Source organism: Pseudophryne corroboree, chromosome 6, assembly GCF_028390025.1.
Source record: "Pseudophryne corroboree isolate aPseCor3 chromosome 6, aPseCor3.hap2, whole genome shotgun sequence".
Classification (NCBI taxonomy): Eukaryota; Metazoa; Chordata; class Amphibia; order Anura; family Myobatrachidae; genus Pseudophryne; species Pseudophryne corroboree.
The window spans coordinates 669,163,328-669,178,554 of NC_086449.1; the positions used below are offsets into that span (position 1 = coordinate 669,163,328).

Here is a 15,227-nt window from a genome sequence, read left to right on the forward strand (position 1 = left end):
AGGTTAACTCATTCAAAGTCCCAGTGGGCACATATTGAAAGTGTTGGCTGTCTAGGCTACCCCCTAGAAGACCTCCTATGGACTCCAAACGCCCTCCGTCCCTTAAACTTATCCATTTTTCCTTCTACGATCTCATGCTTATGGGATAATTTAATAGGTAAACTTTCCGGATTTCCAGCCCCATATGCAGCTCTTTCATTGACAGCTGTAAGTAAGTTAATACCCAATTTGAATATTTCTGTCTGGAGCGCCTGCAGTATTTCTACTCTAGGAGATTTACTGGATGGAAACACTCTCCTCACGTTTCCCCAACTACGTGACCGATTCTCTCTCCTTCATAACAAACTGTTTCAATACTTTCAGATTAGACGCTGGTTTAAGAGATGCCCCATTCACAAACCCCTCCCAGTTCTATATCTCAATCTGTTTTATCCCGTGTGTTACTGACTACTTCCTATAAAGATATATCTTTTTGGTATAATACACTTATAGCATTAGCTCCAACCCAACAGTCTAATGCCCAGAAACGCTGGGAGACGGATTTAAACGTCACTATAACTGATATGGAATGAGAAAGATTATATTGTTTCATATTCTGTATGTCTAGATGTTTAAACCATTCAGAAATGCATGTCAAACTATTGAATAGATTATATCTAACCCCAGATAGACTGCACACTTTCTGGCCTTCATGCTCTCAATATTGTTGGTGGAATTGCGCAGAAATAGGCCACCTGTTTCATGTTTTTTTGGTCATGTCCCTCGCTCTGAATTTTTAGGAAGGATGTTTTTACGCTGATAAATAAAGTTTTGCTTATATCTCTAAACCCATCCCCCACTTTAGCGCTGCTTCATATTTATCCTACGGAAGTTCCAGTTCTTCAACGATATTTACTGGGACACGTGTATAGCTGCAAGAGCCACTATAGCTCAAGCTTGGAAGCAGTTGGTAGCACCCCCTGTTATAAAGGTATTCCATAAGATTCACTTTCATTATACCATGGAGACTGAATACATGCCTTATTCCTCTTCCGCTTCCTCACCCATTGTGAGATGGCTATCTTGGAATGACTATCTTACAGTTGGAGACTGTGCTGCCCTTACATAACACCCTTCTAACTCCTCTCCTTTGAATGAGAATCCTACCTCTTAATGTTTACTTGGTCACGATAACTGTATTATTATTACTTAATTTCTAAACCTGTTCTGAATTAGAGGTTGTCGCCCTCTGCATATTTTTGCTATGTGGTTTGTGCTGTTCATTTATTGATCCACTCTATTTGGTTCATTAATGTGTTCCTTTTTTTATTTTCTTCTCTGAATATATGAATATATGTTTGATATTATTGGTCTGTACATCCCCTCTCTTTTTGTCTGTACCCCCCATTTTGTGAAAAATTTCAATAAAAACTATTGATGTTAGAAATCAATAGTGTGTGCTGGCTCCTCCCCTTTATGCCCCTCCTGCAGACTCAGTTTAGAAAAATGTAACAAGGAGCCGGATGCATTCTCTGGAGCTGCAGAGAGTTTTCTTCAGAATTGATGTTAGTTTATTATTTTCAGGCAGTACTGGTTGGCAACCAGTCTGCCTGCATCATGGGACTTGGAGGGGGGGGGGGGTGACTGAACTAACTTCTTATAGAGTCAATGGGTTCTATCCAAGCTGACAGGACTCTAAGCTCCCGAGGCGCTATTTCACATACCCTCAGGGTGTGCGCACACGCCGGCAGCATGCCGCCACCCCTAACAGATGCTGAAGATGCGTTGCAGTGAGTTACTACAACGGGATCCCGGTTAGCGATTTCCCGTTGACAAGTGGTGGCATTATGGCGCAGCGATCACCAGGCTGCGATCTGTGGTGCCTGCTCGGCAAGGAAGACTGGCGCTAAGACAAAAGGGGTTATTAAACTGCTTTTTTACACAGAATTCTATGATTACAGCCAGTATAATATGTGAGGGACCACACGCCATTGAGGGGTGCGGGGCTTCCTGGAGAGTGGGACCAGAGGTTGAAAGGCGCCATTTCCTGCTGCTGCTACAGCCAGACTGCAAGCTGGAGCTGCTCCTCCACAGAACCCACTGAATAAACATTGTAGGGGTTTTGTAGAGAGGGGAAGCATATAAGCAGCGGTTGACACTACTGCTGTGTACAAAAAACATACATATATTTATATATATATATATATATATATATATATAACCGACGGGAAAAACCACATTTCACAATCTAGTTCATTTGGGTGCTGCAATTTCATATGAGTAAAATATCAAAGTATTCTTCAAGCCAAAGAAAATCTTTCCCAGCCAAAAGAGAGAATCCAGCACACCACCGTGACCACTAGCAACTTCATAAAGAACTGTATTTCAGCATGGCAACAGTCACAAAAATGCACACTTTATATTCCAGCCAGGATTAACATGATACTTTACATGTCCTTCTGGATAACAGACCAGAGAACCAGGTCCCCTCTGCCCAACAGCCGTTTTGGTGTTACCACCTTCCTCAAGGGCATATATATATATTAGAGATGAACGAGTTCGGTTCATTGAGATCCGAACCCCCTTCCCCCTGAACTTCACCTATTTTACACGGTTCCGAGGCAGCCTCGGATCGTCCCGCCTTGCTCAGTTAACCCGAACGCACCCGAACGTCATCATCCCGCTGTCGGATTCTCGCGAGATTCATATTCTATATAAAGAACCGCGCGTCGCCGCCATTTTCACTTGTGCATTGGAGATTGAACGGAGAGGACGTGGCTGCGTTCTCTCCCTGAAAAGCTCTGTATCTGTGCTCAGTGTGCTGCAAATATCTGTGCTCAGTGTGCTGCAAATATCTACGTTCTCTGCCGGAAAACGCTCCATATCTGTGCTCAGTGTGCTGCATTGTGGGGACCACCAGTATATAATTATAGTAGTACAGTAGGCCATTGCTGTATCTCGCAGCTCTGTGTCAAGTATACTATCCATATCTGTGCTGCGTTATTGTGAGCATGATATAGTAGGACAGTGCAGCATTTTGGTGACCAGCAGTATACATATAGTACAGTACAGTAGGCCATTGCTGTATCTTGCAGCTCTGTCACTTCTAGTATCCTGATCAGTGCTCAATATCTGCTGCATTTTTGTGACCAGTATGTATACTGTACTGTGTGATGTGTGTTATACACCTGGTGATTTTATACATCCTGTAATCTGTACTGAGCGATATGTGAGATACACCTGGGGATTGTACACCCTGTATACTGTACTGTGCAACATTTGTGATACACCTGGTGATTATACACGCTGTATACTGTACTGAGCGATGTGTGAGATACACTTTGGGATTATACACTCTATATACTGTACTGTGTGATGTGTGGGATACACCTGGGGATTATACACCCTATATACTGTACTGTGCGATGTGTGTGATACACCTGGTAATTAATTATACACCCTGTATACTGTACTGTGCGACGTGTGTTATACACCTGGTGATTATACATCCTGTAATCTGTACTGAGCGATGTGTGAGATACACCTGGGGATTATACACCCTATATACTGTACTGAGTGATGTGTGAGATACACCTGGTGATTATACACCCTGTATACTGTACTGAGCGATGTGTGAGATACACCTGGGGATTATACACCCTATATACTGTACTGAGTGATGTGTGAGATACACTAGGGATTATACACCCTGTATACTGTACTGAGCGATGTGTGAGATACACCTGGGGATTATACACCCTATATACTGTACTGAGCGATGTGTGAGATACACCTGGGGATTATACACCCTATATTATTATTATTATTATTATTATTATTATTATCCTTTATTTAGTGATTTATAATTATTAATTACAGTGATCTTGCCAAATAATTCCAGTGATTTTGTCATTTTCTTCCAGTGATTTGGACCAATAATACCATTGATTAGAACATACAATTCTTGTGATATTGAGGTGTTTGTGTCATATAGCTTAGCCGTCCAGCGACCACAGTGCACCTCATTTTCTCTTTTCTTTGCATCATGTGCTGTTTGGGGCCAATTTTTTTAAGTGCCATCCTGTCTGACACTGCAGTACACCCACACATTATCTGAGTTCCAAAGCTTATTGATGTATATATTTGTTATTAAAAGGATATGAATTCAATATATTACAATGTACAGTATACCTATAGTTACATGTTTGCAACTCATACAGTAAGCAGTTAATACATACAGTTACATACAGTTACAGGCCAGCATACTATACCATTCCCTCAATGCATCTTATATCTCTCTCTCAGCAAATAAATACAGCAACTGGTCTAAATGGGCCAGGTGTTTGTGCCAGCCACTTGGGTCGCTTAGCTTAGTCATACAACGACCTTGGTGCAAATTTTAGGACTAAAAATAATATTGTGAGGTGTTCAGAATAGACTGGAAATGAGTGGAAATTGTGGTTATTGAGGTTAATAATACTATAGGATCAAAATCCCCCCCCCAAAAAAAAATTTCAATGATTTAAGCTGTTTTTGAGGGGTTTTTGAAAAAAAAAAAGCCACCCGAAGCCAAAACACACCCGAATCCGACAAAAAAATTTCAGGAAGGTTTTGCCAAAATGCGTCCGAATACAAAACACAGCCATGGAACCGAATCCAAAACCAAAACACAAAACCCGAAAAATTTCCAGGGTACATGTCTAAAATATATATATCAGTGATGAGCGGGTTCGGTTCCTCAGGATCCGAACACCCCCAAACTTCACCCATTTTACACGGTTCCGAGGCAGACTCGAATCTTCCCGCCTTGCTCGGTTAACCCGAGCGCGCCCGAACGTCATCATCCCGCTTTAGGATTCTCGCGAGATTCGTATTATATATAAGGAGCCGCGCATCGCCGACATTTTCAATCGTGCTTTGGAGATGATAGCGAGAGGACGTGGCTGCATTCTCTCAGTTTCTGTGTTCAGTGTGCTGCAAATATGTGCTCAGTGTGCTGCAAATATCTGTGCTCAGTGTGCTTGCAAATATCTGTGCTCAGTGTGCTGAAAATATCTACGTTCTCTGCCTGAAAAACGCGTCATATCTGTGCTGCATTGTAGTATATAGTAGGAGGGGACAGTGCAGAATGTTGCTGTGACCACCAGTATATATATATAGCAGTACGGTACAGTAGTCTACTGCTCTACCTCTGTGTCATCAAGTATACTATGCATCCATACCTGTGCTGCATTTTAGTTGTGCGCAGTATATAGTAGGAGGGGACAGTGCAGAATGTTGCTGTGACCACCAGTGTATATATATATATATATATATATATATAGCAGTACGGTACAGTAGTCCACTGCTCTACCTCTGTGTCGTCAAGTATACTATGCATCCATACCTGTGCTGCATTTTAGTTGTGCGCAGTATATAGTAGGAGGGGACAGTGCAGAATGTTGCTGTGACCACCAGTATATATATAGCAGTACGGTACAGTAGTCAATTGCTCTACCTCTGTGTCGTCAAGTATACTACAAAAGTTCAGTAAATTGACCCAAAAATCAAAACTAAAAGCATCTGAGCAGAAGCGTAAACTTGCCAATATGCCATTTACGACACAGAGTGGCAAGGAACGGCTGAGGCCCTGGCCTATGTTCATGGCTAGTGGTTCAGATTCACATGAGGATGGAAGCACTCATCCTCTCGCTAGAAAACTGCAGTGCCACTCCTAGATGAGCCAGGTGTTTGTGTCGGCCACTTGGGTCGCTTAGTATGGTAACACAGCTACCTCATTGCACCTCTTTTTTTCTTTGCATCGTGTGCTGTTTTGGGACTATTTTTTAAATCTGCCTTCCTGTCTGACACTGCAGTGCCACTCCTAGATGGGCCAGGTGTTTGTGTCGGCCACTTGGGTCGCTTAGCTTAGTCACACAGCTACCTCATTGCACCTCTTTTTTTCTTTGCATCGTGTGCTGTTTATGGACTATTTTTTAAATCTGCCTTCCTGTCTGACACTGCAGTGCCACTTCTAGATGGGCCAGGTGTTTGTGTCGGCCACTTGGGTCGCATAGCTTAGTCACACAGCTACCTCATTGCACCTCTTTTTTTCTTTGCATCATGTGCTGTTTGGGGACTATTTTTTAAATCTGCCATCCTGTCTGACACTGCAGTGCCACTCCTAGATGGGCCAGGTGTTTGTGTCGGCCACTTGGGTCGCTTAGCTTAGCCATCCAGCGACCTCGGTGCAAATGTTAGGACTAAAAATAATATGGGCCCTCATTCCGAGTTGTTTGCTCGCAAGCTGCTTTTAGCAGCTTTGCACACGCTAAGCCGCCGCCTACTGGGAGTGAATCTTAGCTTCTCAAAATTGCGAACGAAAGATTTGCAATATTGCGAAAAGACTTCTCTGTGCAGTTTCTGAGTAGCTCGAGACTTACTCTGCCAGTGCGATCAGTTCAGTGCATGTCGTTCTTGGTTTGACGTCACAAACACACCCAGCGTTCGCCCAGACACTCCTCCGTTTCTCCAACCACTCCCGCGTTTTTCCCAGAAACTGTAGCGTTTTTTCACACACGCCCATAAAACGACCAGTTTCCGCCCAGAAACACCCACTTCCTGTCAATCACATTACGATCACCAGAACGAAGAAAAAACCTCGTAATGCCGTGAGTAATATTCCTAACTGCATAGCAAATTTAGTTGGCACAGTCGCAGTGCGAACATTGCGCATGCGCAATAAGCGGAAAATCGCTGCGATGCGGAAAAAAAAACGAGCGAACAACTCGAATGACCACCATTGTGAGGTGTTCAGAATAGACTGGAAATGAGTGGAAATTATGGTTATTGAGGTTACTAATACTATGGGATCAAAATGACCCCCAAATTCTATGATTTAAGCTGTTTTTGAGGGGGTTTTGTAAAAAAACACCCGAATCCGACAAAAAATTTTCAGGGAGGTTTTGCCAAAACGCGTCCGAATCCAAAACACACCCGTGGAACCGAATCCGAAACCAAAACACAAAACCCGAAAAATTTCCGGTGCACATCACTAATAAATATATATATATATATATATATATATATAAATATATATATATATATATATATATATATATATGTATGCCCAGCGGAGCACTGTTCTGACTGAGGTATTGTGTGCTGGTCCCAATCCTTTCTGTGTCACTCTATTCGGGCTGTCTGGGGTTGTTGTGCTGTTTCACTAGTTGTGTTGTCACTGCACTTTATTTATTCCCTTACTCTGTGTTTTTTCTGCAATAAGAATGTCTGGGGGAAAAAACAGTTTATCCCTCATGTAATTCTACGTTTACACCTTCTCCAGGGGGCTCTCTCCTGTGTACCCAATGTTCTCTACCTTCACAAAGTAGTAGTAGTATGTAGGAACCTGAGTTAGATTAATTCAAAACAATGATTACTAATATTAATACAGTTAGTTACCGCCAGACAGGAAAGGCAGACCCTTAAACAATCTGTAGATTACTTTTTGGTTAAGGCTGCTGACCACAGACAGGCTCCTCAGCCCCCTCTTGTGGTCTCTCATAAATTCAAATTCCCACAGGTGCTCCAGTCTGACTCTGATACTGACATGCCAGAGCTGGATGAGGGAGAGTTAGACATGGAAGATGACAATTCTCTGTCCCCGGGGGTTGAGGCCCTGATTTATGCTATTAGAGAAGTCCTCAACATACTGGATAAAGAGACAGAGCCAGAGGAGGAGTTGATTTTTAACTTGAAACCAACATCCTATGCCACCTTCTCTATATCAGAGGAATTAAACTCCCTTTCTAAAGAGGCGTGGGTCAATCCTGACAAGAAATTCATAACTCCTAAATGGTTACTAATCTCCTTTCCTTTTATGCCTGAGGATAGGAAAGCATGGGAAAATCCACCATCCGTGGATACTTCAGTGTCCAGGCTGTCACATAAAATAGTACTGCCTGTACCTGGGTCTCTCTCTCTTAAACACCCAGCTGACTGTAAGATTGAGGCTACACTCAAATCTATTTATATTGCGGTGGGCGTAGCTCAAAGACCCACTATAGCTTGTGGCTGGATTTCAAGGGCCATGGTAAAATAACCTGATAATATAATAAGAGGGTTTGACTCCCTGCCTCAGGAGGAGATATTTACACTACTGGATCATATCCAGGATGCTGCAAATTTTATGAGTGAGGCCATTAAAGAATTATGTCTCATCAATGACCGTGGTCTCAGCTTGCAATGGTCAGCAGATGCTGATTCCAAGAAAGGTGTGGAGAATCTTCCTTTTACAAGGGATGCCTTGTTTGGGGAAGAACTGAACAAGTGGATCTCTCAGGCGATGGCGGGTAAGTCTACATATCTGACATCTGCTGTGCCTCCTGCTATACGTCACTACCCTGGGCCCTCTCTGCAATCCTTTTGTGTGGCCAGATTCACAGGCAGAGCCAGAGGTGCCTCAAATGCTGCTAGAGAAACTCGTGATAAGTCCCGTAAACTAGCGGCTGCTGGATCTCTGGACCAGGACACCGGATCCACCTCCACTAAGCCCTCTGCATGACGGTTGGCCCCAGCAGCAAGGCGACTTTCAGGTAGGTGCTTGCCTTCAACACTTAGCCCATGTGTGGGCACAGACCTGCTGGGATCCTTGGGTGAGGGACCTCATATCCAAAGGGTACTGGTTGGAAATTCAAGCACTACATCCTCTCAGATTTTTCAAGGCAAGCTTATCAGCTTCACCCATAGCAAGGTTTACCTTGCAAGACACCATTCAAAAACTACTACAAACAGCTGTAGTTGTCCCAGTACCTCCTCCGTTGCAAAGGAGGGGATTTTACTCCAGTCTTTTTGTCGTACCAAAACCAGGCATTTCAATACGGCCATCTTGAACCTAAAAGCTTTGAACCTGTATCTACGCATGTTCAAATTCAAGATGAAGTCCCTGATGGTGGTGGTCTCCGGTCTAGAGGAGGGGGAGTTCCTAGTATCCCTGGATTTCAAGGATGCTTACCTACATATCCCCATATGTTCACCTAATCAGGCTTACCTCCGGTTTGCTATACTGAACACCAACTTCCAGTTTCAGGCCTTACCCTTTGATCTCTTTATAGCTCCAAGGGTATTCACAAAAGTCATGGTGGAGATAATGCTGAAATTATGCAGGATGGGAGTCAACATAGTCCCCTACTTGGACGATCTCCTGATAAAGGCGGTGTCCAGGGAACGTCTGCTACACAGCATCAACTTGACTACTCGCTTGCTTAAGGACCATGGGTGGATCCTAAATTTCCAGAAGTCTCACCTGCAACCGTCACAAAGTATTAAGTTCCTGGGAATGATACTGGACACTGTCTCAGAAGGTTCTCCTTCCAATGACAATCCAGGCTATGGTCTGCTCAGTGCTCAGACCCCGCAAGATCTCAGTTCATCTTTGCATTTGTTTACTGGGTAAGATTGTAGCCTCCTACGAGCCAGTCCAGTATGGCAGATTTCATGCACGTCCATTCCAGCTGGATCTGCTGGACAAGAGGTAAGGGTCTCACCTGCACATACACCAGAGTATAGCTCTGTCAACAAAAGCACAGATCTCCCTTGTGGAGGGTCGGAGTTTCAGTACCCAGTCTTGGTCTCTACTGACAACGGATGGGGCCCCAGTTCCAGGGGATGTGGTCATTCAGGAATCAGCACTTCCAATAAATGTCCTGGAATTCAGTGAAATTTACAATGCTCTTCTGCAAGCCTCCTATCTCTTTCGGAATCAAGCCATCCAGGTGCAGTCGGACAATGCCAAGGCGATGGCGTACAGAAACCGAAAAGGGAGGAACAAGAAGCAGGGCTGCAATGTGAGAGGTGTCAAGGATGCTCCTCTGGGCGGAGGCCAACACAAGGGCCATCTCAGCCATATTCATTCCAGGCGTGGACAATTGGCAAGCAGACTTCCTCAGCAGGTACGACCTCTATCCGGGGGAAACGGGCATTCACCCGGAGGTTTTCAACAACCGGTTCACCGGTGGGGCTGTCCACAAATAGACCTGATGGCCTCTCTTCTCAACAAGAAGCTCCGATATTACTGTTCTAGAATGAGAGATCCACAGGCTGCAGCAGTGGACGCTCTGATGGCGCCGTGGACTTACCAGTTTGTATACCTGTTTCCTCCAATCCCTCTCATTCCCATAGTTCTAAAAAGACTCAAAAGGGAAAGCACTCGACCCATTGTCATTGCCCCGGATTGGCCTCAATGGGCCTGGTATGCAGACCTCCTGACCATGTCTCTGGAGGAACCCTGGCCTCTGCCGCTTAAGGACCTTCTTCAACAAGGACCGTTTGTCTATCCAGACTTACTGCGGCTACATTTGATGGCTTGGAAGTTGAGAGGGGGATTCTAGCCAGAAAAGGTCTCCCATCCAAGGTTATTTCCATTATGATCAAGACCCGTAAGGTGGTCACGTCAAAACATTATGTGGAAGAAATATGTCTCGTGGTGTGAGGGTAGAAAATATTCTCCTGCGGAGTTTCGACTTTGCCATTTTCTGCTCTTCCTGCAAGCAGCAATGGATAAGGGCATAAGGTTGGGCTCCATCAAAGTTCAGATTTCGTCTCTCTCTATCTTCTTCCAGAAACAACTAGTGGTAATGCTGGAAGTACAGACTTTCTTAATGGGTGTTCTTCACATTCAGCCACCCTTTGTGGCTCCCACGGCTCTGTGGGATCTCAATGTGGTCTTGAGTTTTCTCCAGTTGGACTAGTTTGAACCCTTGCAAAGGGTGAACTTGAAATATTGTATCTATCTTGGAAGACCATCATGTTGCTGGCTTTGGCACCTGCAAGATGTGTGTCAGAACTGTGGGCCTTATCCTGTAAGAGCCCATATTTCACAAGGATGGGGTGGAGTTCAGGACTCGCTCACAGTTTTTGACGAAAGTGGTGTCAGCCTTTCATGTAAATCGGCCAATAGTGGTTCCAGTGTTGACTGACACATCAGTTGCTCCAAAGTCCCTGGATGTTGTGAGGGCTTTGAGGATTTATGCCAAGAGGACAGCTTGTCATAGGATGTTTGACTCTCTTTTTGTCCTGTATGACACTACCAAAATTAGTCGACCTGCTTCTATGCCTATGCTTAGGCAGCTTTGCCACTGCTGAGTTCTATCCAGGCCCACTCCACAAGGTCGGTGGGTTCTTCCTGTGCGGCTGTCCTGGGTGTCTTGGTACAGTTGTGCCGTGCAGCTACTTGGTCTGATTCGAACACGTTTGTAAAGTTTTACAGGTTCAACACCTTGAACCTGTAGAACTTTGACCTTCAATTTTGCAGGGGGTCTCAGCACTCTCACACCCATTCTAGGAGCTTTGGGACTTTCCCATGGTACTAATGTCATACCAGTATCCACTTGGACGTTAGAGAAAATAGGAATTTAATACCTACTGGTAATTCCTTTTCTCGTAGTCCGTTATGGATATTGGGCGCCCACCTCAGTGCTTTGTTTTCCTGCTTACTTGGTTGTAAGTGTTCTTGGTTGGGTCTGCTGTTGCTGTCCCTGTTCCATGTTTGGTTAGCGTTGTTATCCTTTTTTATAGTTAGCATTGCTAACCTCTGTTATGGTTAGCACTGCTATCCATTATTACTGTTATGTTTATTTATGTATATATACTTCTCTCAAAGTTTGTCCATCTCCTCGGGCAGTTTTCCTAGACTAAGTGTGCAGGAGGAACATAGAGGGAAGGAGCCAGCACACCCTATTGATTTCTTAAAGTGCCAGGCTCCAATGGACCTGATCTATACTCCATGGTACTAATTTTATTCCAGTATGCACCACAGACTATGAGAAAAGGAATTATGGGTAGGTATTAAATTCCTATTTTTTCTTTTAAAAACACATTAGGTATAGGATAACTACCATAATTACAAATGAAAATTTTGAATGTACCTGCAATCCAAGGAAAATGCAAAGATACCACGGAGGGACATCTTCAATCTTATAAAGCATGTCAAATTCTGCCGTTTTCTCATCTGCTGTTTCAATTGTTGCAACATCATCTTTCTGTCAAATAAATAGTTTATGAATAAATTATTATTATTATTATTATTATTATTATTATTATGTAATTAGCAAAAATGTGATTACTAAAACTAAAGTAATTTTCAGCTACTTTTTGTGAAATATATAGCCGATGTGCCAATATAATTTGATAAATAAGTTCTGCAGGGTTAGTTAGGAAAATATCAGGGCCGGCCCAAGCCTAATCTTTCTTGGTAAGTGCGTATATACTGTATTTTAGTGCCCTTAGTGGAACATAAATGGGTGTGACTTCATGGGAAGAGGCATGACCACAGATTAGGATCAATTCACATTACTCCACACAGAAGTGTCCATTATTCACATTACACCACACAGTATACATGTTACACCACACAGTAGAGCAGCATATACATGGTACGCCACGGTAGATTCTCTTTTACACCTTATGACATAGTAGAATCCTTTATATATTTTACACCACCGTAGAGCAGCTTATACACATAACACCACATTAAAGTTGCTAATACATGTTACACCACAGAGGCCCTTATACACAGTATTCCATGGTAGAGCCCTTTATACATGTTACACCACAGTATAGCTCCTTATACATGTTGCGACACAGTAGAGATCCCTACACAGATTATGCCATGGTAGAGCCCTTAATACGTGTTACACCACCATAGATCCGCTTATACACGTTACATCACATTAGAGAACCTTATATATGTTATACCACAGTAGAGCCCCTTATACATGTTACACCACAGTAGAGCCCCTTATACATTACGCCACAGTAGAGCCCCTTGTCAAAATCGAAAAATATTAAAGAGCACACATCACGTACAAAATACACACACATGCCCACTGCGCGTGCACTTGTTCCGCCGTGTGTGCACATATCCGCAATTTGCGTATGGTCGCTCCCGCGGTCCTGTGCGTGGTATGGGTATTTACGGCGGAGTTTGTGAACGCATGGAGAGCTATCAAAACATTACATATTTAATCCAAATAGTGCACATTGTACACATAGTTCCCCTGCACCACATCAGAAAGTATCAACAGTTTAAATGATTCCAGAACAAGGGGATTCACCTTTACAGGATAAGAGGGGACAGACTAAGGTTATAAGGTAGTATCTGGTATGCAGCTGTAGGGTATTTTAAGGGTAACATTCCGGTGTGGGTTTGAGGAAGATTGCATGTTCCTGCGGATAGTTATGTGCAGAAGCAGAATATAGATATAAACTGTGTTTACTGTATATTATGTATGCGGCGGGAATCCAGAGGAGAACACCCACAAGAACAGTTGAGAAAGACATCGCCCACCTTTTCAAATCAACCTATGACCTCTCCTGTACTCTAAAAGTGCATCCCTGTGTCCAATGGACAAAGGGATTACAGTATCCATTGTATTGCTTTTGGAAGTATTGTATAAAAAGCCTGTTGCAGCCTGGCCGGACACACAAGACTCTCAACGCTATCAACCTGATAGCGGTGGACCGGACCGGGAAGCGCACGCGAATATTCTCACGTATGTACATTGACTGTAGCCATTTACTCTGTTGTATTGTAGTGCATAATTTGTATTGTTAACCCCCTTTCAGAAATATTACTCTGTGGTTTCGGAACCCAGTGATTAACTACAAATCGGTGTTGTGTCCTCTTTTCCCTGCTAAGGTTTAAAGTGTATTACATTGCCTAACTGTATAAGGTTTAAAAGTGTATTAATTGGGTGTGTACGCGCTGCGAGTACTCTGTACCGTCAGCGCGGCGTTTGTACGCATAGTCCGTACATGGTACGGGACTCATTTACGCAAATAGCGTAAAAGGTACGTCAAGTGCATATTAAGTCTAGCAGCCGCAGCAGCTCCATGGTAAAAGTATGTTTAAAGGTATAGCTTTATGTTTTAAGACAATTTCGACATTATCAATTGGGGGCATCGTCCGGTTTTTCCACATACCCGCAGCCTAGCAGGTTAAAGCAGACTTTATCTATCGGCAAAGCGCGGACAGGTATCCTACGTAAACCTTTTTCTGGCCGATGGATACACTGGAAACCCTATTTTATTGCTGATCAGATGGCGTCTGCTCTGCATGGTTTGTAGGGATGCTGGTGGGACCCGTAAAGTAAATATGCAAAGCTATTTAAAAAGTCTGTGAATTTCTGTTTGGCTCCAAATGCGCACACAACACAAGCGTACACCTGTACTCTGTATACCCGCTCACATTGTTGCCATAAGTACTGATTACTAGATTCATTTAGACCTGTGTAAAAAAAACGGAGAAATTTGTTGCTATTTAGTTAAAATATAGAATAAATATTAAGGAAGTAAACGTAAAACACAAACACAGTCTGGCCTAGTTAAAAAGGTTTATACAGAAAGAAACTGTGTTGTGTTAAGTGAGCGATTATAGGTAATATCGCTTACATTTATAGAAGTGTGGGATTTGTACTATTGCGGACGTATGGTTTTTGTACACCTCTCTCGGACAAAGTACGGGACTGAGTACGCAACGTAAAAACATACACACGGTCGCGTGTTTACGCAACGTGCGTAAGGGTACGACTGCTAAGTACAAATTACACAATAGTCTCTTTTTAGTTTAGGGGCGGGCCAGTAGCCACGCTACATTAGCACAAATTGCTCGTTTTTCAAGATTTTAGTTTAAATAAAAACTTTTTTACTGTATTGCCTCTGGGAGTAAAGCTGTTTATCTGAATGAAAGATAATTTTCTGTACAGAAAAACCAAAGTGTATTTGAGTGAGCGAACGTGAGTGAGCGAACGTAACAGAAAACGTAGTGGACCCCGGGAATTCGGGATCCCGTCGAGTGGTACATCAAGTGAGTGGAGACTTGGTGGCATGAGGCAGCTGACTCATGTTAATATAGATTTAAGTACAAAGGAGCAAGGTAGGCAATTGTGTTAGAGTACCGCAGCCTAGGGTGTTAGCGATGTTTACCCATTTAGTTCTTTTTTTATACGCTCCGGCTGAGGTTTCGCAGCTTGTGATTCGATTCCAGTGGTCGTACGGCGGATAAGTAACAAGTACCTATACGCTGTGCGATTGGACCACGCGTTCATGGGTGCAATATTTAGCGCAACGTGATAACCTTTTTATGAGCTTCGCATAAAATAGCGGTATCATTAGCACTGTATATAGCATACGCAAGCGTGATTTGTGTATAATAAAGGTTTAGGGAGTTTTCGCTGGCCTCTCTCAGGAAATCTCCAACGGCCTATATTTAC

At 43.3% G+C, this 15,227-nt stretch overlaps 1 protein-coding gene across 4 annotated transcripts in view; it reads right to left on the bottom strand.

Annotated features, from left to right (window-relative positions):
* The window catches only part of SLC23A1 (solute carrier family 23 member 1), an 894,224-nt gene that overhangs the window by 725,093 nt on the left and 153,904 nt on the right, over nucleotides 1-15,227 (bottom strand). For all 4 annotated transcript variants that reach the window (XM_063928249.1, XM_063928250.1, XM_063928251.1 and 1 more), the window contains exon 2: nucleotides 11,883-11,996. In XM_063928249.1, coding sequence (XP_063784319.1) covers nucleotides 11,883-11,996 — 114 coding nt within the window. The remainder of the gene's footprint in view (nucleotides 1-11,882; nucleotides 11,997-15,227) is intronic.